At 43.5% G+C, this 21,742-nt stretch overlaps 1 protein-coding gene across 1 annotated transcript in view; it reads right to left on the bottom strand.

Annotated features, from left to right (window-relative positions):
• ARAP3 (ArfGAP with RhoGAP domain, ankyrin repeat and PH domain 3) overlaps nt 1–21,742 on the bottom strand; it is a 58,872-nt gene that overhangs the window by 2,762 nt on the left and 34,368 nt on the right. The window contains exons 21-33 of the mRNA XM_089516171.1: nt 20,553–20,765; nt 19,193–19,298; nt 15,447–15,594; nt 15,279–15,347; nt 14,478–14,552; nt 14,022–14,136; nt 12,622–12,750; nt 10,868–11,001; nt 9,662–9,744; nt 8,650–8,685; nt 6,346–6,409; nt 2,071–2,208; nt 1,003–1,041 (exon numbers count right to left, since the gene is read on the bottom strand). Of these exons, the coding sequence (XP_089372297.1) occupies nt 1,003–1,041; nt 2,071–2,208; nt 6,346–6,409; nt 8,650–8,685; nt 9,662–9,744; nt 10,868–11,001; nt 12,622–12,750; nt 14,022–14,136; nt 14,478–14,552; nt 15,279–15,347; nt 15,447–15,594; nt 19,193–19,298; nt 20,553–20,765 (1,349 nt within the window). The remainder of the gene's footprint in view (nt 1–1,002; nt 1,042–2,070; nt 2,209–6,345; nt 6,410–8,649; nt 8,686–9,661; nt 9,745–10,867; nt 11,002–12,621; nt 12,751–14,021; nt 14,137–14,477; nt 14,553–15,278; nt 15,348–15,446; nt 15,595–19,192; nt 19,299–20,552; nt 20,766–21,742) is intronic.

The raw sequence follows: 21,742 nt of genomic DNA, 5'->3' as shown, positions 1-21,742 counted from the left end.
GTAAGCCTGAGGGCAGGGAACTGTCTGATTAAGAATATTAATTGTAAGCCGCCCTGAGAGCCATTAGGGCTGAAGGGCAGGGTATAAATACCTAAATAAATAAATACCAAGCTGATAAGAAAGGCCATATATGCTGCTTGTCATGCCTCTTCATAACTGAAAACCCAGGATGGTGCCCTCCAGCTTCACCAAGCCCCCCTGGCTCAGTATTTCATCTGACATGCACAAGTAGGGCTAATTCCCTGAAAAGGCTCAGGAAAGACTAAATCTGTCTATTCCCCATTCTGGGATAGGGTAGATCCAGTCAGAGATAAACAGGATATGCTTGCCAATGTGCCACATATATTCTGCAGTACAACTGGGTTCCCCTCCCCCCCCCCCCCCCCCCCGCTGCTGCTATCATCATAAATGGAGCCCTAAATAGATTAAACTATAGGGCACTGCTTTTTGGGTATGGTTTTTGTCTCTTAAGATTTAGTCATGCCTTCAGGGCAGGGCCAAGATGAGACAGAAAACCTAACTAGTACATGAACAGACTCTTCCTCCCCCTGGCACTAAATAACATGTGGCATCATCTGTTGTGAATTCTTCCTATGAAAACGTTATTAAAGTAACCAGGAACTGAACAAGATAACTCTTCCCACCAGAGGGCTTTTGCGGGGAAAATGGATCAGATCTATCTCCTTCACTGCTTATTAATACAGGTGACCCAATTATATTTTCTGAGGCAGCTGCTTCATCTTGCTTAATGGTAGAGCAGCACATGTATGACCCACGATTACCATGTGTCCGATATGCTGGGCCTGTAATTATGTGAACCAGTCTAATGCACATATCGTTTTAAATGAAAAGATAAAAAGAAAGAACCAAGAACAATTCCTATGAAACCAATGAAAGGAATGGCTCTCTGGACTGCATTCATAGCACTTAATTTTAGGATTAACATAGAATGTATGGCACAACAGACCTTGATAACTATATAGAAAATGCATAGGCACTTACAAAGAACATGGACAATGTCCTTCGTGTATGCAGTCGGTGCTGAAAACAAGAGGAAAGAAAGATTAAGAAATTCACACCACAGTACAGACAACAAGAGAGAGGAGAGTGGTGCACCCAGCAGAAATTAAAGAAGATTGTTTTACTACTGCTGTAGTAGTACGGGGGGGGGGGGGGGAGGAGGAGAGGAAGGACAAGATATCCATCATCTGCTCTCCCCTCAAATGGTTTGTTGTTGCTGATTTTGAGCTTGCAGCAGACACCCACAAAGTATCAATAGAAATGTTTGTGAGAAGGCTTTCCAGCCCACTAACCAGTAATAGGCCTCTTGAAGACAGGAGTTCTACAAGCAGGTTTAATGGCAGGGAAGGGCTTCCTTTGAAAGAATAAGCTAGATATCTCACTGCTGACAGTCCCACTCACAAGTTGGCTCCCACTTCATAGAGGATATGGGTTGGAAATCAATATCTCTTGTAATGAAGAAGTGGTTTTTTTTCCTCATATAGGCAACTAAACACAGGAGCAGAATAGGAATTCTTACTGGAATGTGGTATGAACAGCACCAGCTTTTTTTTTTTGGGAACATTTCCCTGCAGAAAACTTCTGGTGTGTGAAAATGCTTTACCCTAGTTCTCCCCTGCTTATACAGACTGACTAAATACTGGCAGTATACATGCCTACCCCAAGCCACAGAGGTGCTGACTTGGTTGCACATCCTGTATCTGCACATGTACAGAAATTTTTATAGCATAACAGCTTGCTTCTTAGCTACATGGACAAAAGAAGAGCTGGATCCACATTGGCAAAAGGTATACAGGAAGCCTAAAAGCAGGTTATCACTTCTCCCTGTCCACATTCCCTAGAACCCAGTACTGGGAAGCATGCTGCCTCTGACATTGGTGGTAATATGTAACCATCATGAATGGTAGCCCAGCCCCTGATAGCCCCATCCTCCATGCACTCAAAATGGCTGCTTGGTATACATAGGCAAAATAAATGTGATGCATTACAATTAGGTCTTGCTTCACAGAAAAGCAACATTTCAACAGAGTATAGGTGAGGTACCCTTACCAATGTTTGATTAGCAGAGAGCATTATGGGATTAGTACTGTCTCCACGTAGAGGAATAAGGGGCATGGTGCCAAACTTCTGCTTGGCCAGGTCAGAAGAAGAGCGTCGACGCAGAATGACTGGACGGATGCTGTCATGCTGTATGAAGGAAAGAGAATAATTATTTATTGTTATTGATGGCATGACATGTTCAGCATTGTCATGTCATTCATGGTACTGTAGAGCTTTTACTTCTATAAACAGATACTTTCAAATATCTATAGTGCAATAATCTAACATTAGAGGTGGCGAAATCCTCATTCTTTCTTAATCATCTGGCAAACAGCTGCAATGTTCCCATTGCTAAAAATGATGCTTACAAAAGACTCAGGTTGCTAATGAAACATTTGCCTGTGCCATATTCTTCCCCTGCTGTCAGAGGATCACTGATTTACTTGTGGTGACAAGGAAAGGAGTGATGGCAGTCACGGTTGCTTCCAAAGCCCTGACAGAGCTTCTTGAATCTAGCCCCATATTTGCATGCAACACTGGCCCAGCCAGATACCTCTGGGGAACTTCCAAACAAAGCATGAAGGCAACAACAATCTCCTGTATCCCCAGCATGTAAGATATTCAGAAGTCAAACACATTGTAACATGGAGCTTCTATTTACCTTTAATGTCAAACAGCCACCCTATTAATGGTTGTCAGAGTCTTGCCTATCCAAAGGAGATACCAAGAGAGGTAGCAATCCTATGCCTGGAATATAGGCAAAGTATGTTATGCAGCCTGCCTTATCTAGATAAGGGTTTAGTGTTGCTTGTGTAGGCATACAACTCTATCTACCACAGTGATTATGTCTGAACTGGGAAAAACTATGGCTGGATTAAAAATGAGGGTTGATTGAAACAAGTCAAGATCATACTAAGATCATACTATTTTCTCAACCATGCTTTTCTCAATCCTATTTGTTATATAATTTTGTCCAGTTATGGTTACCCCAGTAGTTAGGTGATCTTATGGTTGTTTAAGACACCTTTCCCAGCCATTGCTTAAGACACCTCTCCCAGCCACCCAGTTCTGATACTGGAAGTGAGCTGATTTCAGCTAGCCAAATAGGTTGCCTCATTCATTCACATTTAGTTTGGCCAGATGCTGCATTCTTTATGACAACTTTGGGTGGATGAACAACATTTTGTTATCTTATATTTCAGAACTTCAGGAGATTTCTTTCTGAACCTTGGGATATGAAAGGCAATTTCTCTAGTTTATACAATTTTAGTTTGGGTAACTGAGTAGCAGCTCTAAATGACCATCTGTTGAATAAATGTTCTTGCTTCACAAGATACATGCTTATTACACAGTTAGCAACTAATTACATAGAATTATTGCAAAATTAAAGAAGAACAATATTCCCCTGCCACCACACATATACACTTGTTGGTAGAGACAAAACTGATATAAGGTACAAAGCTTTCGTTACAAAGTGTGCAGTTCCTTAATGTTTTATTTTGAACAGAGTTGAAAGACTTTCCATCTTACTGTTACAGAGAGAAAATGGTTACAAGGCAAAATTCTGTTATAAAGGAAGGGGTCCTTGGAGACACTTCTGAAATGCCTACTGAATGTGATAATTAACGTATCAGGAAATTTCACACTTGTAATGAAAGCCCAGGAAGAGAAAGCTGCAGAAGCTTTTTGTTCAGTAAAAACAAGTGCAACTAAAATAGTTTCTCACACCAAATACTATTGAAACAAACTTTTTGGCAACAGGATTCAATTGTATCTTCACATTTTCTCATACCTGGTTATGAAATATGATGCCAAACTGAATTAAAACACAAAACAAAAAAATAGAGCCCTTGCCTCTAAAAAGAATAGAAAAGCCCAATTGGCTTGTACCAAAGTGGCATTTAGTCCTGCTCCTTATTTTCCACAATGGTCAGCCAGATGTCTCCAGACAGCCCAGACTCAGGGGGTAAGAATGTGGAGGAAATTAATGAATTAATAATAATAATAATAATAATAATAATAATATTTATTTGTATACCGCCCTCTGGCAAACCAATCCGGGCGGTTAACAACAGTAAAATATAAAATATGAAAATTAAAAACCCTTTATCCCTCCCCCCCTTAAGACAGTATTAAATAGTATAACATATTAAAAACACAATATCAAACATAAAAACAGCAATTAAAACTAAAAACCCTGATATCCCTCTGTTGATCCTCAACCATCACTAAGATGGGGCCACGGGAGGAATGAGGGAATCAGGGAACCTGGGAACCTGGGCTGGGATGGTTAATCTGGAAAGGCCTGCCGGAAGAGATCCATCTTGACCGCTTTTTTAAAGCTGTCTAATGATGTTATCTGACGGATCTCATCTGGCAGGTCGTTCCAGAGTTTGGGGGCGACAGCAGAGAACGCCCTCTGGGAGGTCGCTGCAAGCCTAGATTTTAGAGGCTGCAGTAAGTTCCTCCCAGAGGACCGGAGAGCGCGGGGAGGATTGTACGGGAGGAGGCGGTCCCTAAGATAGCTTGGACCCAAGCCATTTAGGGCTTTAAAGGTGATAACCAACACCTTGTACTGGGCCCGGAAGCTGATAGGCAGCCAGTGGAGGGACCTCAAAACCGGAGTAATGTGGTCCCTCCTAGATGTACCTGACACAAGCCTGGCTGCCATGTTTTGAACCAGCTGTAATTTCTGAGTCAAGCACAGGGGTAGCCCCATGTAGAGTGCATTACAGAAGTCAAGGCGTGAGGTTACCAGCACGTGCACAACAGTCTCGAGATCCCTTACTTCCAGAAAAGGGCGCAGCTGGCGTATCAGCCGAAGCTGATAACAGGCACTCCTGAGCGTCGCATTTACCTGATTTGTCATCAGGAGTGACGAGTCAAGAAGCACCTCCAGACTGCGAACACAGTCACTAGAGGAGAGTGTGACCCCATCCAGGGCTGGAGGTTGCAACCCAATTCTTGGTTTTGGGGCCGCTACCATGAGCACCTCCGTCTTGTCTGGATTCAGTTTCAATCTGTTTTTCCTCATCCAGCCCATTACCACCTGAAGACATTCATTGAGAGAAGAGATGCCATCGGAATTCGAGGCCGACGAACGAGATACGGAGAAATAGATTTGGGTGTCATCAGCGTACTGATAACACCCAGCACCATAACTCCGTATTATCTCACCCAGCGGCTTCATATAGATGCAGAATGGGACTCTCTAGGCACAGTTTGCCCCAGGGGTTCCTGTACCAGTCCCACTGAAATGAACAGATGACACTACACAGAAGCACAGTGTACTTCATCCCATTGTGCTCAAGAGGAAAAGAAAGAATCTGGCCAGTGCTGGTGGAAAAGGAATGGGAGACTGTGGTGATGGTTGGCGGCTCCCATTTCAGTGGGGCAGTGAATCCATCCCAGGTGGATTCGTCTTAGGTCCAGATTATTTGAAGAACTATATCTCCCCAGATGAACCTGCCAGTCCCAGACCCACTTGGCAGGACACGAGAGAGAGCCTTCTCAGTGGCTTCTCCCACGCTGTGGAATTCCCTTCCCCGGGAGGCTAGACTAGCCCCCTCTCTGCTGGCCTTTTGACAGCAGGCTAAGATGTTTTTATTTAAGCAAGCATTTAAAACATACTGTATATACTCATGTAAAAGTCTAGAAATTTAAGTAAAAAAACTGACCCCCAAAAAGTGACTTGACTTATCCATGGGTCAATATAAGTACAGTATCCTAACTCTTATTTAAAAGAGGGAACCATCTCCTGGTAAAAAGCAAGCGTATACTCTGTTCTGGAAGCACTAAACCTCTCTGCTCTCTCATCCATCCAGTCTTAAGAGTAAGCACAAAGAATTATTATGTCTGCTGGAATTTTATAAGTTCTTTGACATTGTTTTGGCTTGCTTCATCCTTTAGACCCTTTGCTATATGCCCCTAAATTATATCCTCGACTTATCCATGGGTCATAGCAAAATCCATAATTTTGGCCACAAAATTTGCTCTCAACTTATACATGAGATCGACTTATAGTCGAGTACATATGGTAAGCATGCCACAGTGGTTTTTATACTGAGCATGTGTATTGTCTTTTAACTTCTGTTGTATTTTTAATGTAGGTTTATATTGTTTTTAGATTATTTTAACTGTTTTAAATTTTATTGTAATGCTTTTTTTTTTTTTTAAGTCTGAGCGTTCTTTGGTCCTTTCTGTAAGAAAAGTGGCATGTGAAAGTATCTAAAGTTTTGGGCTGAATTCCATGCTACTGGTACAATGCCTTTCTTAATTACATACCTGGGCTTTCAGAATGCTGGTGGTCCAGTCCCACAGTTCTGATTGTCCTGTACATGCCAAATACCTGTGAAAGAGATACTATCAATTACTGTCAGCACTATTTACCTTTGTCCCTCTAGTTCAACAGACAATGGAATATTCTCCAGAGCAACATTCAAAGTTTCTCCAGGGAAAGGACCTGTAGGAATACCAGAAATGCCCCAATATCAAAATATCAAAGACCAGCATTCTGTTTCCATTTATGGTTAGTCAGATGCTTCAAAAATTTCTGAAAGACGTATAGTTATCTGTTGATTTGCCTTCAGAATCTCAGAGGTGAATTGTCACTGAGCATGGCAGTCCCATTTAACTGTTGTGGCTGACAGCTATTGGAATGAAGAGTTAGAAAATTTATACTTCCCACCTAGAACCTTCCAGGGAAATCCTTGTACCCAAATCTTTATATCAGGGGTCGGCAACCTCCGGCCCGCGGGCCGGATCCGGCCCACGGGCGCCTTTCCGCCGGTCCCTCCCGCTGCTGAAATCACCGCTGATTTCGGCAGCTTTGGCCACCATTTTGTCCTTCAAAATGGCGGCGCCCATTAAGAGGCCCACTGCGGCCTCCGGAGCCCTGAAACGGGGCTCCAGCAGCCACAACGGGCCTCTGGGAGTCCTCTATGAGGGCTCTGACGGCGGCAGCGGGCCCCTGGGAGGCCTGTTGCCGTCGCTGGGTCCCTCCAGGAGGGCTCCTGCAACGGCAGCGGGCCTCCCAGAGGCCCGTTGCCTTCGCTGGGGTCCTCCAGGAGGGCTCCGACGGCGGCAGCGGGCCCCTGGGAGGCTCGTTGCCATCGCTGGGGCCCTCCAGGAGGGCTCCTGCGACGGCAGCGGGCCTCCCAGAGGCCCGTTGCCTTCGCCGGGGTCCTCCAGGAGGGCTCCGATGGCGGCAGCGGGCCCCTGGGAGGCTCGTTGCCTTCGCTGGGGTCCTCCAGGAGGGTTCCGGTGGCGGCAGCGGGCCTCTGGGAGGCCAGTTGCCGTCGCAGGGGCCCTCCAGGAGGGCTCCGATGGCGGCAGCGGGGCTCTGGCGTCAGGGGCCAGCAAAGACGGGGAGGCCTCCAGCGCTGGCGGTCCCCACTGGCTCTTTCCTGGCCTCTGACAGGGCCTGGGGCCCCGTCAGGGGCCGGCAAAGAGGAGGTGGCCTGGCCCCTGGGGGTGGAAGCTCCACCCCCGGGGGTGGAAGCTCCGCCCCCGGCATGCGGCCCCCGACCCCGGAGGGTGGAAGCTCCACCCCCCTGGCTTCGGCCCCCCAGTTGTCTGAGGGACACCAACCTGGCCCCCGGCTCAAAAAGGTTGCCTACCCCTGCTTTATATATTCCACATACCACAATAGGAGGCAGAATTATTATTCAACTTTGCTGGGAACAAAGGTTAAGCAGTTATGATTCATATTTCCCTTCCTCCCTATTGTTGTCTTATGGACATAGGATGGTGGGCAAAAGCTAAGCAGCTATCTCACCAATGTCCTCATCAACAATGAAAACAAACTCAAGTCCTTTATTCTACCCTGAGTAGTGGCACTTGTCAGGGTGAAATTCAGGCAATCAGAAAGTGTCAACATGCCATAAATTATTATGTAGTGGAGATGGTATGGCTTTTGTAGAACATATTGCAATTTATTCAGTACAGAGAGTTAATTTTTGACAGGTTTCTTTTATCCCTCTTTGCTAGAGATGTAAATTGCTGTCATAATTCTTCTTGACCCTGAAGAAGGGTGGGAAATATATTTAGTTCTCCCTGCATATGACGTGTCCCAGGAAAGCCAGACCACAGAAACCAACTGGGTGATCTTGGGCAAGTCACACTCTCACAACCTCAGAAGAAAGAAATGGCAAACCTCCTCTGCACAAATCTTGCCAAGAAAACCCTGTGATAGGTTTGCCCTAGGGTTGCCGTAAGTCAGAAATGACTTGAAGGCACACACCACCAACAAATCTAGATCCATGTGAGAGACACACTCAATTGCACCCCAGCTGTTTAATACATCAACTTAGTATTGAAGCAATAAAACAATAAAACCATCCAGAACATCCCATTTCAAATACATTCCTTCCCTATTAGTTCATTTGCAAACAAACCATCTCATCAGCTCATAAACAAAAATTTAAAGAGGCCTGAGAAAACAAAAATCTGTATGTTTAGCAAACTGGAATGAATGATTGTAACATCCCTAGCTGAGATGAACAAAATTCAGGGAAGAAGAAGGCAGGCTGGAAGATAGAAATGGCCTATTTTCCTGCCCTCCCTGGTCAGCATAGAAAAGGTACTCACAGTTGCTGTTTTTCTAGGGCCAGAGTAAAACCCCACCTAGAGGAGAGATACATACAGAGTAAGACAAGATTTTCTTAAGACTGACAAAGAAAGATTACCATGCCTGTGATAATGTTCCTACCATGTAGAAAGATAGGCCTTTGATCTTTGACCCGGCCACCAAATTAAAAACCAAAATTGTGACCCGACCTCACTTCAGCCACAGTTATTGCCTGTATACTATCTTTTTAATTTAACTTATTTAAATGTATTTTAAGGGGGTGGGAGTGAGCATTTGGGAATGTATATTTTAACTTTGTAAGCTGCCCCAATTGCGTTTCGTAGATGGGCGGGATATAAATATTATTATTATTTACAGAGGAATGGCTCACTTTCCCCCTGCTTGCTCTGGGACTTCCTGCACCATCTCTCCTACAGCGTTGTTCTTATTTGCTCCACTTCAGATGTTATGTAGTGGTAAACATGTGTACTTCTGTATGGGCACATGGCAGGGAGTCATGGTCCATCCTAGCTCTCTGTCACATGTAACCTTACAATACACACAACTAGGAAACAATTCTTGTTTTGTGTACACAAACAATGAGGTGCACCTCCCAAATGTGTAGTGTAAAAAAGCCTTAATATATCAACCAAAACTGGAGTGAGATTTTGTAGGTTTCATGTGGACCTAAGAAGCTGCCATATATTCTGTCAGATCACTGGTACTGCACCTAGCCTGCTACTGTCTCATCTGACCCAAAGCAGCTCTCTATTCTTAGGACTGATCTTCCCAGGCTGCTTTGTCTCTCTCAGATTTTTTTGACTAAGACTTTCTGTATTCAAAGCATGGGCTTCCCAGCATAATAATCCTCCTAGATTCTGGTGACTGAGCTTCTGGGAGGAGGTGGCATTTTAAGTTCCACACACAAATCAATGACTAGGGCAAGAGCAGTGGTTGTGGCACAAACTATAAAGTGAGCTACAATCTTCTTAGTTGCACTATACAGTTTGTGAGGAGGCTGTAGTTACTCACTGTGAAGGTGGCTTCAGCTTTTTTCGAATCCCCATATAAACCTTAGCCATGTCCAGCAGCCACTCCCGCTCTGGTTTGACACTCTGGGGATGGAAAAGAGCAAGGTAATTCCCCTGTCCAAAGACACAATGTGGTGCTAGAATGACCACAACATAGAGGAAGGTCAGTGATCAATGTTTACTGTTTACTGTCCTTTTGTTCACATTTACTTCATTGCACTCAGAAAATGTGATTACATCCCAATTTTTCCCCATTTGCTGATGTCAAGCTGAACTCAAAGTGCTTTGTTGTTTGAAAAGTGCTGAAAATGAAGAGAAATGCCTTATTTTAGGCTCCTTTCTTTGATTCCATGTGGAAAGAATTTCAAATGTCTCTGCTCCATCTCAAGGAATTCTCAGGGGATCAAAAGCTAGTATTATGTCTTGACATAGCTGACACTATTTTTCTCTTTTCACCTTCACCAGCTAAAATAACTATGCCCTCTTAGTCTTGGCAACTTGCTGCTGTTACCAGTATAATAATATTTAGCATTTGCATAGTACTTTGCACACACAATCAGAAGTGTTTCATATATATGGACCAGTGTGGAGCCGCCTCGATCTCATTGGCGATACGAGGTACAAATAAATGTATTATTATTATTATTATTATTATTATTATTATTATTATTATTACCATCATCGCAAAGCACCTCATGAAATCATGGCAGAGGCAATGTTCAAATGAAGTGCTCCCCGGTATGAGAGTTTGCTCTCTCAGCCATTATATTATTGACTGAGACATGGCGTCAGTGACCCTGAACTGGAAGTGCATTCACCCTGGTCTGAAGAGATGTTGCAGACCTCCACCTAAATTGAACTCAGGGGGACTGTGTGCCTCTAGTTTAAAACTGAAGCTTGACTTGCACAGAATTAGTGGCTAGCCTTTCTGGGACTAGCCTCCTCAGGGCCACTCCACCCCTCTCAGAACAGGATTGTGCCCAACCTAGATTGGCTGGCTTTAGGGTTAATCCCAAAACCTGATCTTTTCTTCTCAAGCAGTTGTTCAAGAGTCAAAACACAGTAGCAAAACAAAAAACCCTGTTTAATGCTTTTAAAACAAAACTTCCTGTTTAATGTTTAAAGTCAATTAGGTTGCTTTTACGTACAAGGCAAGGCATAAAATAAAAACACAGAATAAATAAATGAATTAGCTGGGTTGCTATACCCGTTTCTCTTTCAGCATAAGCAACTTGTGGTCCTTGATGACAAAATAGCGCTCCTGAAACTTGCTCCCCAGTGGTTTGGGCCATTCCTCACGACACTTCAAGAGACCACATTTTGGGCTCTCCCGTTTGATGCCTGCAATGAAACCAGGACCTTAGGGGGCAAGATTTAAAACAAGCAAGGCATGGCTTCCTAAAAAAGAGAACTAGGAAGAGAAATTATAGAGTATGCACTCAGAGGTTAAACAACAGACACATTACAGTTCCCTCAATGTCCAGGGGTAGCTGTGTTGGCCTTGCAGAAAATACAACCAAATCCAAAATCCACAAACAGTGATACCTTTATTGAGTCACCCAAAATGCATAAAATACATCATGCAAGCTTTTGAAGCTTCACTGACTTCTTCATCATGCAAAGATGTTAAAAATCATACAGGAGAAGAAAAGTGATGATGTTAGAGGCACAGGCCTACATTTTGTCTCAGATGTTACTTCTGTTGTTAGTTAAAATGGTCTAGATGTAGAGGGATATAAACGCAGGCAGAGGACACTCCCTTTTTTGGCCATGTTCGGACCTGGGACAAAGGACAGTAAAACACAACCAGTAATGTTTTAAGTCCATTATCAGCAGTAAAGTAACTTCCATTGAGATCCAGACAATATCTGTCCCATATGAGACTAACTGCCCCTTTCTTAGGCAGAGAACATTGGATTTCTTGAGAAGTCTCTGTACTGTTAGATCTGGAAAAACCTGTATGTACTGTATAGGTAAAACATGCATAGGCAAAATGACTTCAGGATCAAAATTCTCCTACCTTGCTTAGACTGGAGGTAACTAGGTCTCTGTAATGTTCTGAGAGTGCAAAGCATGTGGTCTACCACTTAGCTGTGCCCCCACCACCCAATAGAATGTATGCGTATGTGCACATGGTCATTTTATGAATGATATAATAATAATAATAGTAACAACAACAACAACAAGCTGCCACAGAGTGAAGAAAACCACTGGGACAGTCTTGTCTCCTATGGAGTTTATCACACTAGGGAAATCCCGTGCAAAAATGGGGAGTTAAATTGGATAAAACCCGCAAAAGTGGGTTGATTTTCATACAATGCCATTGTTAAACTAATGCTAACTTGAACGGAATTTAGAGGGAAGGTAGACAAAAGCTGCTCCTTTTTACTTTCAGAAAATCTTGAAAGTAAAAAGGAGCAGCTTTTGTTTACTTTCTGTTCGGATTAACACAAGTTTAACAATGACATGTGTGAAAATCAACCCGGTTTTGCTGTTTTTCCCCCCTACTTTTTAAATCCTGTTTTCACATGGGATCTCCCCCCGTGTGATAAACTCTTGTGACTGACAGCACAGAAATCCATTCCCTGTTACTCAAACTATGTACCCCAGACTGTTATTTATTGTTTGTGCTGTTGTGTGACTTCAAGTCATTTTTGACATATGGTGAGCCTAAGGCAAAACTATAACAGGGTTTTCTTGGCAAGATTTATTTGGGGGAGGGGGTTGCCTCTGAGGATGAGAGAATGTGACTTGCCCAAGGTTAGCTAGTGGGTTTCCATCGCTCTCTGGGGATTCAAACCCAGGTCTTCAGAATTGTAGTCCAGTGCTCAAACCATTACACCATGCCAGCTCTTTCTGACTGTGGAGTCTGTCACTATATACCCCAAAAACAATATTTGCCAGAGTTGCTTGTCCCAATGACATCAACACTGGGCTCTCCCCAAGGGCAGATTGACTCACCTGTGAAAAGGCAGCTGCCTTCCTGAATGGGCACCTTTTTCACTAGCAAATAGGCAGAGCTGGGTTTGGAAAGCTTACACCACTGTAGAGCCTGCTCTAGAACCTTCTCCTTGGGATGCAAGGGACGCTCTGAAAAATTAGGACCAGAATGTTGTCAGAATTCACTGTATGCATATTGGGGAGTGGGGGCACACAATGTATATAACAAATCTAGAGGGTCAAGTTTGCTTTGTGATTTGGCCAGTGGCTGCTAGCATAAAGACCCCAGGGAATGTATTCTATACTTCATAGAATCACAGAATTTTAGAATTGGGAGGGATCCTGGAGGTCACCTAATATAAACCCTTGCTCAGTTCAAGATCTGAATTGCAACTATAGTATCTCAGACTGAAGAATGCTAAGCCTCTACTGTAACATCCTCCAGCCAAGGAGAGTCTGCTGCCTACTAAGGCAGTTTGTTCCACTGCTGAATAATTCTTACCATTTGGACATTTTCCCTAATAGTTTGCCCCAAATTTGTTTCTCCACAATTTCCACTCACTGCTTCCTAGGCCTGCTCCATCTCCTCCTATGTCAGCCATCCAGGTTTTTAAAAATTGTTTGCCACGATTCTCCTTATTTATTTATGGCCTGTTACAGACTGCCAAAATAAAGCTGCTTCGGGTCTCTTTGGAGGTATGCTGTTTAAATGATGCATGGGTCCTAAGAGACCGGAGGTCGCGCCAAAGCCACACTCCATTCCTAAGCACTGGAGTGCAGCTTTGGTGCAGCTTCCGGATTCTTAGGATACATGCATCATTTAAACAGCATACCTCCAAAGAGACCCGAAGCAGCTTTATTTTGGCAGTCTGTAACAGGCCTATGTATTCAATTTACATCCTGCCTTTCAACTGAAAATACTACCCATGGAGGCTAATAAGAAAAAATATAGGTAGATACAAAATTATAATTAAAATACCAATCAAATCACATTGATAAAAAAGGAACACACATTAACCGTTAATTTTCTTCTCTTCAGGTTAAGCCAGTGTCTTCAACCATTCCTTGTAAAACAGGATTTCTAGACCCCTCACCATCCTAATTGCTTTTAATTTCCACTAGGCTAAGCATACATAGCTCTTTCAACCATTCCTCACAGGACCTAGTTTCCAGAGCCCAGTATCTCTGTAGTCCTTTGGATATGCTTCAGGTTCCATCCTTCTTAAAATGTGGAGCCCTGAAAAATGGCCACAGGACTTCACATGTATTGAAATTCAATTACTGCTGGCAGCTTTGCGGGATTTTTAATGGAAAGACATTAAACAAATAGACAAAATATATATGCTTTAGACCTATAGACTCTGAAATACCTCCTTGGGTCTACACAGACACACATCTCAGAAAGGTACAGCCCCACTCACCTAGCTCCCCATTCTCTAAGACCTCAAAGGTCAGCCAAATATCCTGACTTGCGGCCACATTTCGCATCTCCAGCACTTGATTTGTAAGTTCTTCTGCTCTCATGACAGGGGACACCTGCAGGGTGATTGCAAGAATTCAAGGTCAGCCAGTCCAGAATCCAAAGGGCTTGAGGTCTGTCAGGCCAGGATACAAAGTCCAACATGAGAAGATGATTTGCAGTCTATTGATATACCCAAATTAAAAATCAACTGCTAGGAAAGCAGGAGCACCACCATGTTTCAGTGACAATTATTAACCCACACCTTTCTACTCAGTAACAAGACAGTAACTCTGGCTGCCCAGGAGATTTCCTTGCAAACCAGCTTTTCTTGGACTGGTTTCTCTTCCTGCATGAAATGGCCAGCTGCTTCATATGGCCCAGTGATACCCAGAGGCAGTGATGGTTGAAAGGTTACCTTAAGAGTGACGCAACAGTCGGTATTCCTCTGCTCCAGGTAAACCTCTAGAATGATATCACCAGCTTGTGAGAGCTGCAGTCAGAAAGGCAAGTCGGCCATTAGTGGCACAAAACAACAACAACAGCAGCAACAACAAGAGGAGATAGATAGCATTCCTAGATGGTCAAAAAAGGAGTCTGAATGCCACAATGCATATGCCATTCGTAAACTGTTTTGGAAGTCAGGAACTATCTGCCACAGTATTTGTCTAACACTTACGAGAAATAGGAGTGCACATAATACAGAGTGGTAGTTCCCTTACTAATATCTGATTACAGTATTACTAGGGTTGATTTACAGATGCAGATTCATCATGACTGCAACCTCATGCAAAAACATTGTTGGTTACAAATCAATCACCACAGATAAAACTCTAAGGACTGAGCATTTACATCGCCCAATATCAACTCAAGCTTACAGGCTAGAACCCTGATGATGTTTTAGCCCTGTCATGTCCTTGTGCACATGAAGAAGCACATGTGCATTCAGATGCAAATTTGGGTGTTTAGTTGTGCAGAAATTCCATTCAGCAAATAGGTTGCACAGCTCCACTTGTAGAGATTTATGCCATGCAACTGTGATGTAGGATATCAGTCAATGCTTTACAAAGGGGCTGGCTCCCAAAATGAACTACAAGTTATCATGCTTTTAGTCATCCAATGATTCCAATCCCTTTAAGGACATCTTTTTGGCTGCTGCAGTTGCCAGCATACCTGCTGGGCAATATGCTGAAAAGATGGGCAGGAGGAGCCGCAGTACCTGCACGTCCCTCCAGGTAGTAATCAGACTGTTCTCCAGATCCATCTGTAACACTTGGTCTTCATCTATCTATGGGGCAGAAGAAGAAATAGAGTGAACACATAGCACAGCAAGGGCTGTGTGTGGGAGGACAGGATGAGGCACAGGGGGCACAGGCAAGGAACTCACATTGAAGATGTGGACATAGTTGTCAATCAGGTCCTCCATCACCTTGACCTCATGTTCCCCTTTCCCATCAGTCTGGAAGAGGCTGGGTGCAAATAGCAAGGCCAGGTTCTTAGTGCTCATCTGGTTGAGATCTGCACATTTCTGTACCCTGTCATAAGAGGTAAAAAGACACCAAGGAAACTTCATTCTTGTGCTTAACAGGAGGAGGCAGAGATGAAAGCAAAAAATCCAGTATCTGGCAAACAGCTAAGCAGAAAACTTTTAGAACTTTCATTTGCAAATATCTTCCATTTTCCCTCACACACTGATTTGATTCCCCTCTGCTGTCCACCTCTCTGATGCTGCTCAGTTCTCTCCCAATATATTCTTTGAAAGCTGGAGAACAGCATGAAGGAGTGCATGTGTCCCCAATTTGTCCCACTGCCAAGATATGAAAAAATGTTATTCAAAAAGAGGGAATGATAATTATCTGTAAATCAGGAAACAAGTATCTGGTGGTCGTAACTTTCAGACCATGCACATTTTCCTGCCAGGCATAGACTGAATAAATGTGTGTATGGATGAGTGAGTGAAGGTATATACACGCACATGAGATGTATGGATTTAACTACTTTCAATAGAGCCCCAAGAATGAGCCCTTCATACATTTATTTCAACAGACTGTGAATTTGGTACTCTACTGTTTGAAGTACTGTAGTATGTGAAGAACTTCAAAGTGATCTAGGGGACAGTTGAGGGATGAATTGCATAGTTGAGCCTGGAAAAGGTAACCTGATTGTAATTTGAGTGTATGATATGCCATCTAGATGTGCCATATTCTTTTAACATTTAGAACAGGAGTAGCCAGTTTTCAAAGGCTGGGGGCTATATTCCAACTCTCAGGACCATGGAGGGCAGCCCTCTCCTGTCCCTCAGATTTTGCCCTAAAAAACCCTCAGCAACCCCCCACTTGCATCCCCCGCTCACCGCACCATAAAAGTTCAATGGTAACCCCAGAAGTCAAGCAGTTACATCTAGTTTTAGATAAAGTACAAAAGACCCAGAAACATAGAACAAGTAGGAGAGAATTGAAAATGGCAAAATGTGCCCTCCGAGACTTCAGTGCGTGCTGGTGGTGATTTTGGGAACTGTTTGGCCATTTTGGGTGGAATGGGGCATATTTTGCCCACCCCTAATTTAAAGACAACTGGAAAGGCAGGGAGAAGAATCTGAACTGGGTCTGTGGCATTACAAGAAGGAGATTTCATCTTTCCCCTCTGGATCAGTTTCCCAAATTCAGCCATCCCTAACTACTGGAAACAGATGGATGAAGGGGAAACAGAACAGGAACCCATATTTTCCAAAAAAATTTTTGTGTCCATAGCTACTGACAGCATCAAAGGGAAGATTTCCAGAAGAGAAATCACACAAAGGGCCAAAATTTGTTAACCCCCTCCTAGTGCCACAGCCCTGATCCAGTCTTGCCCTCCTCATGGCTACTTTTTTTAAAACCAGAAAATAGCTCTGGTAGTTCTGATCTGTGAAACTTGAGTTGTCTGTACTTTAGTTCTCAAGAAAAATGACTACCTGGTATGTTTTCAGGTGTTACCTATAAGAAATCAAAATTGCTAATGTTTTGAATGTCTAAATGTGTAGAACACTCTATTTCATTATTAATCATAGAATAACATTTTCTGCAGTATACAGTTTAATTGAATCATGTTTTCATAATTAGAATATTAAAAGTGAACCAGGTTTATTATTATCATTGGCCATGATAACTCCAACCATAATTTTGCATTCTTTAATATTCCTCAGGCTGTTGTGAAACACACATATTAGAATCTGGATTATCTGAGATGAGAATATTCAGATCAGCCATCTGGATGAGGCATTTGTTGAAATTAACTGTTTGAAATGAGCTTAGCTTTAATAAAAAATATGTGCCATAGTGGTATAGTTGTTTGAGTGTTGGACTACAGTTCTGGAGATCAGGGTTTGATTCCCCCATTTGGCTATGAAACCCATTGCATGACCCTGGGCAAGTCACATAGGACCTTATCACACATGGGGGGTGGGGGTTGCAGCTCAGATCCGCAGTCACTCCTGTTCTAGCAATGCAAAGCGTGATGTTTTTCCACACCAGATCCAGAGTCACTCCTCTCTAGCAATTCGGATTGAGGTTAAAACGTCATGTTTTTCCACACCACGTCATGTTTTTCCACACCTGGTTGCCTTTCTGTTGTCCTTCCGAAGTGAGGGAGAAGAGAAGTCAGTTTGATTCCAAGCAAGTCACGTGATGCAGACTCAAGCAAAGGGGAGTGAGTGCACATTGTATTCTTACACCAGAGCATACTGTGAGGGGTCAACGATTCGAATCGGTCCCCTTGCACATGTTCAGTGGGGCTCCGGACGCTTTCCTCCTTCCTTGCCCCCTCCTTAGCTGTCATCCTTCATTGGGGTCTAGGAGAAGGCAGGGGATGATGGGATAGATGGCTGGGGGTTGCTGGGGCCAGGATCAGGATGCAGGAGCAGTCAGGGGATGATGGGATAGCTGGCTGGGGGTTGCTGGGGCCAGGATCAGGATGCAGGAGCAGTCAGGGGATGATGGGATAGGTTGCTGGGGTTGCTGGGGCCAGGATCAGGATGCAGGAGCAGTCAGGGAATGATGGGATAGGTGGCTGGGGGTTGCTGGGGCCAGGATCAGGATGCAGGGGCAGTCAGGGGATGATGGGATAGGTCGCTGGGGGTTGCTGGGGCCAGGATCAGGATGCAGGAGCAGTCAGGGGATGATGGGATAGGTGGCTGGGGGTCCCTGAGGCCAGGATCAGGATGCAGGAGCAGCAGGGATGATGGGTTAGGTGGCAAAGGGTGGCAAGATGGGGATGCAGGAGCAGTCAGGGGATGATGGGTTAGGTGGCAGAGGGGGCGAGATGGGGATGCAGGAGCAGTCAGGGGATGATGGGTAGGTGGATGGGGGTCCCTGGGGCCAGGATCAGGATCCAGGAGCAGCAGGGATGATGGGTTAGGTGGCAGAGGGAGCGAGATGGGGATGCAGGAGCAGTCAGGGAATGATGGGTTAGGTGTCAGGGTGAAGGAGAGGAGCAGATGGGGGTCTAGGAGAAGGCAGGGATGATGGGATTGGTGGGAGGCTGAAGGAGTGGAGCAGATCAGAGTCTAGGAGGATGCAGGGGATGCAAGGATGATGGGATCGGCTGGTTGGCAGAGAGGAGGAGATGGCATGAAGGAGGAGGAGGGGAATGACGGAGCAGGACGCAGGGGCCAAGGGGGGTGGCATCGGAGTGTTTTTCCACACCAGACCAAATCACAGTGCAATCGAAGGCAGACAGGAAGCGAATTCTCTGAAGCCACTTTTTTCCCATTTTAACCAAAATGAGGGGTGACTTCAGAAACGCTGCTGAAGCAATTCGCAAAGGGATCCCATAGAAATCAATGGTGTCTGATAAAACAGTCCCTTTATGAGGTGAAACCGCATTGTTGGAAGTGCAATCACTTTGGAAGTGAGCTGGAACTGAGCTCCAAAACCACCCAAAAGCTCCGTGTGATATACTCCATACTCTCAGTCTCAGGCGAAGGCGATGGCAAATCTCTTCTGAACAAATCTTGCCAAGAAAATCCCATGACAGGTTAACCTTAGGGTTGCCATAAATCAGAAATCACTTGAAGGCAGAGAAGACCAACAAGTAGTTCTGGCTTGCAAGGAGTGATTTCTTTGAGGTGACTGAGGAGGGGGAGGACAGACTAACCGATATAGGTGGCCAATCAGAGCAGCCAGGGTCCTGCGGTTGAGGGGGGGTAAGTGGTTTATCAGCTCCTTGTATCGGTCCAGTCGTTGGGTCTTCTGGGTGATTCCTGGAAGGAAGAAGCAAAGAATTAAGTTTTGGTAGATGTATACCTTTTAAATATTAGTATATATTATTTATATAGTATTTACTGAGTGACTATTGACTATATGCTCAATACATGCTAATGACATGTTCTGTGGCCTCAAGCCCTTTCCCATGTTCCTCGGCCATCCAGTTCAGGGAAGGACTCAGTTGGCAATGAGGCTTCCCTGTAGGAGATTTTACTCCTTCCAAGGCAGAGAAGATTGCTTTTGTAAACTCCTTATGTCTACCAGATGTATTCCTATGTAGCCCTGCTTCATCACTTCCCGCATTATAGGAGTGAGAGGTCAGCATAAAAAAAAGGTGAACTGAAAATCTGGTCATAGGATAATGCATTGGATGACCATTTCTGCAAATAGTGGCTCAACAATAACATTATAGTGAGCTGAGCTCTCTGTGTGAACCTCATAAAGGTGCCCATAGCAATTCCAGTGTAGCAAAAGAGGCTGTAGTACAGAGGTGGGCAACTTGAGAGATGAGGGGCTGCAGTTCAAAAACGTCTGGAACACAGCTTGGAAATAATTTATTAAAATTAATTTGCTACCCAAATTTGATTTTTTTTTAAAAAAAGAAAACCAACCATTTAAGAAGCTGTCATTTGAATCATTATAATGGCAAAGAGTTTAATAATTTGAGAAAGAAGTAACATTTCATGTTCTTTTAATTAGCTATTTGTGGATGATTTAGGTGGTTGTTTTAAGTCATTCTACGTTTTTTCTAACTAACTTGGTGACAATGTGCTACTGATTATTAACCAATTAATTTTATAGTCCTCACTAAAACAATTAAAAGTTCATGAATGAATTTTTGATCTAGCATCAGTATCAATGGGTTAATGTTAAATCTAATGTAGAACTAATATGTCTTGAATGTGGTGCTCTATTACACAATATGATGTTGTTTGCGAGGTGCTGGCAGCCTACTCATTGTTGTGTTTACCTGATTGTGCAGTCCTATCCTTACTTTTTATCCTCACTTTTTATAAACTATCATTTGTTTATACTCTCCAATCTGCCTGTACATGAACCTATGGTATAAAACTAAGTTATGTTTTAAATTGGAATTTTGTAATTGTGCTGGCCAAATGGCTGTAATAAAGTTGTTGTTGTTGTTGTTGTTGTTGTTGTTGTTATTATTATTATTATGTTAAATCTAATGTTTCTAACTGCTGATTGCGTGGAGCAATGAAAGAGCAACATATGAGAGAGTAGCACAGTACCTGCAGCTTCTTTCCACTGAGGGTGCAAGTATGTAGTGAAGACAGGATCCTCTAGCTCCCGGAAGAACCTCTTCAGCACATCTGTCACATCCTCAATGAAATTATCACTGATGCGCAGCTTGACATTTCGGGCATCCCGACGGAAATCCTCAATCAAAAGCTTGATGCGGGACTTGGCTCCGTTCTTCCGATAAATACCTTCATGTTGCAGTCCTAACGGACAAGAAAGGTCAAGTCAGAGCCAGGCAGTGCAATTCAGGAAAGACACTTGGGGGGAAGGGATCCTAAACCCAAAACAAAGCACAGAAACAGCTGAGAAGCCTAGCATAGTATCTCAGCCAAGAATTTCTACTGAAAAGTTCTTATTTATATTTATAGATCAACTCACCCCAATGGCTGGAAATGGCTAGTAGAAACAAACACTCTCTGACATAGCAGAAATACAATAATAGCTAACCCAACTGATTTTGTTCTCTAGTCTTTTAAAACAACTTTAATTACTAGATATTTTAATTGAATTTTTTCTTGAGGTACAGTATCTGTAGCAGTAATGAATCCCCTGATATGAACAAAAATAAGTCAATTCAAACTTCTAGCCCCCGCACCCCTCCAGAGAAGAACTAACAGATACAGCCATTTGGATTGCTGAATGAAATGAAAGCAAGCTATTCTGTTTGTGAGTCTATGATCAGGCTTAAAGGACATAGAGGCAGCTGCATGTGCATTTCTACCAGCTTTTTCTTTTCTTTAGTAAGATGATATGCTCAAGCCATATTGAAAGGGTTTATGGTACTACCAAAAGTTTCTTCTTACAAAGATGCTATCGTGTAATTTTACTTCTCAGTTATCTAATTGGCTTAGAAGTCTTACCTGCTCTATATTGACTGTATGATGAAGATCAGATAATTTGCAAACTTTGATGTGCAAACAGTTTTCACTGGCACTATGCAGCTGGTAGCCAAAACTGAAATACTTTGACCTTACCCAACATTAAAATTGCTGTACTGGAAGAAACTTTGACAGACTAGCTTCTCACGATGCAATTACAGGAGGAGAAGATGCAAGCAGAGTTTCTAATTAAAGTTGTAGGAAATATTGGAAAGGGTTGGGAATTGCCAGATGATATAGTGCTGTATGAACTGCCATTTTGAACTACTGTTTTAATTCTGCTTTCAGATGCCTGTGAAAAG

Source organism: Sceloporus occidentalis, unplaced genomic scaffold, assembly GCF_023333645.1.
Source record: "Sceloporus occidentalis isolate IW3139 unplaced genomic scaffold, rSceOcc1.0.p SCAF_3, whole genome shotgun sequence".
In the NCBI taxonomy this organism is placed as follows: domain Eukaryota; kingdom Metazoa; phylum Chordata; class Lepidosauria; order Squamata; family Phrynosomatidae; genus Sceloporus; species Sceloporus occidentalis.
The sequence above is the reverse complement of the archived record's forward strand: the minus strand, read 5'-3'. Positions and strand labels throughout refer to the sequence as shown.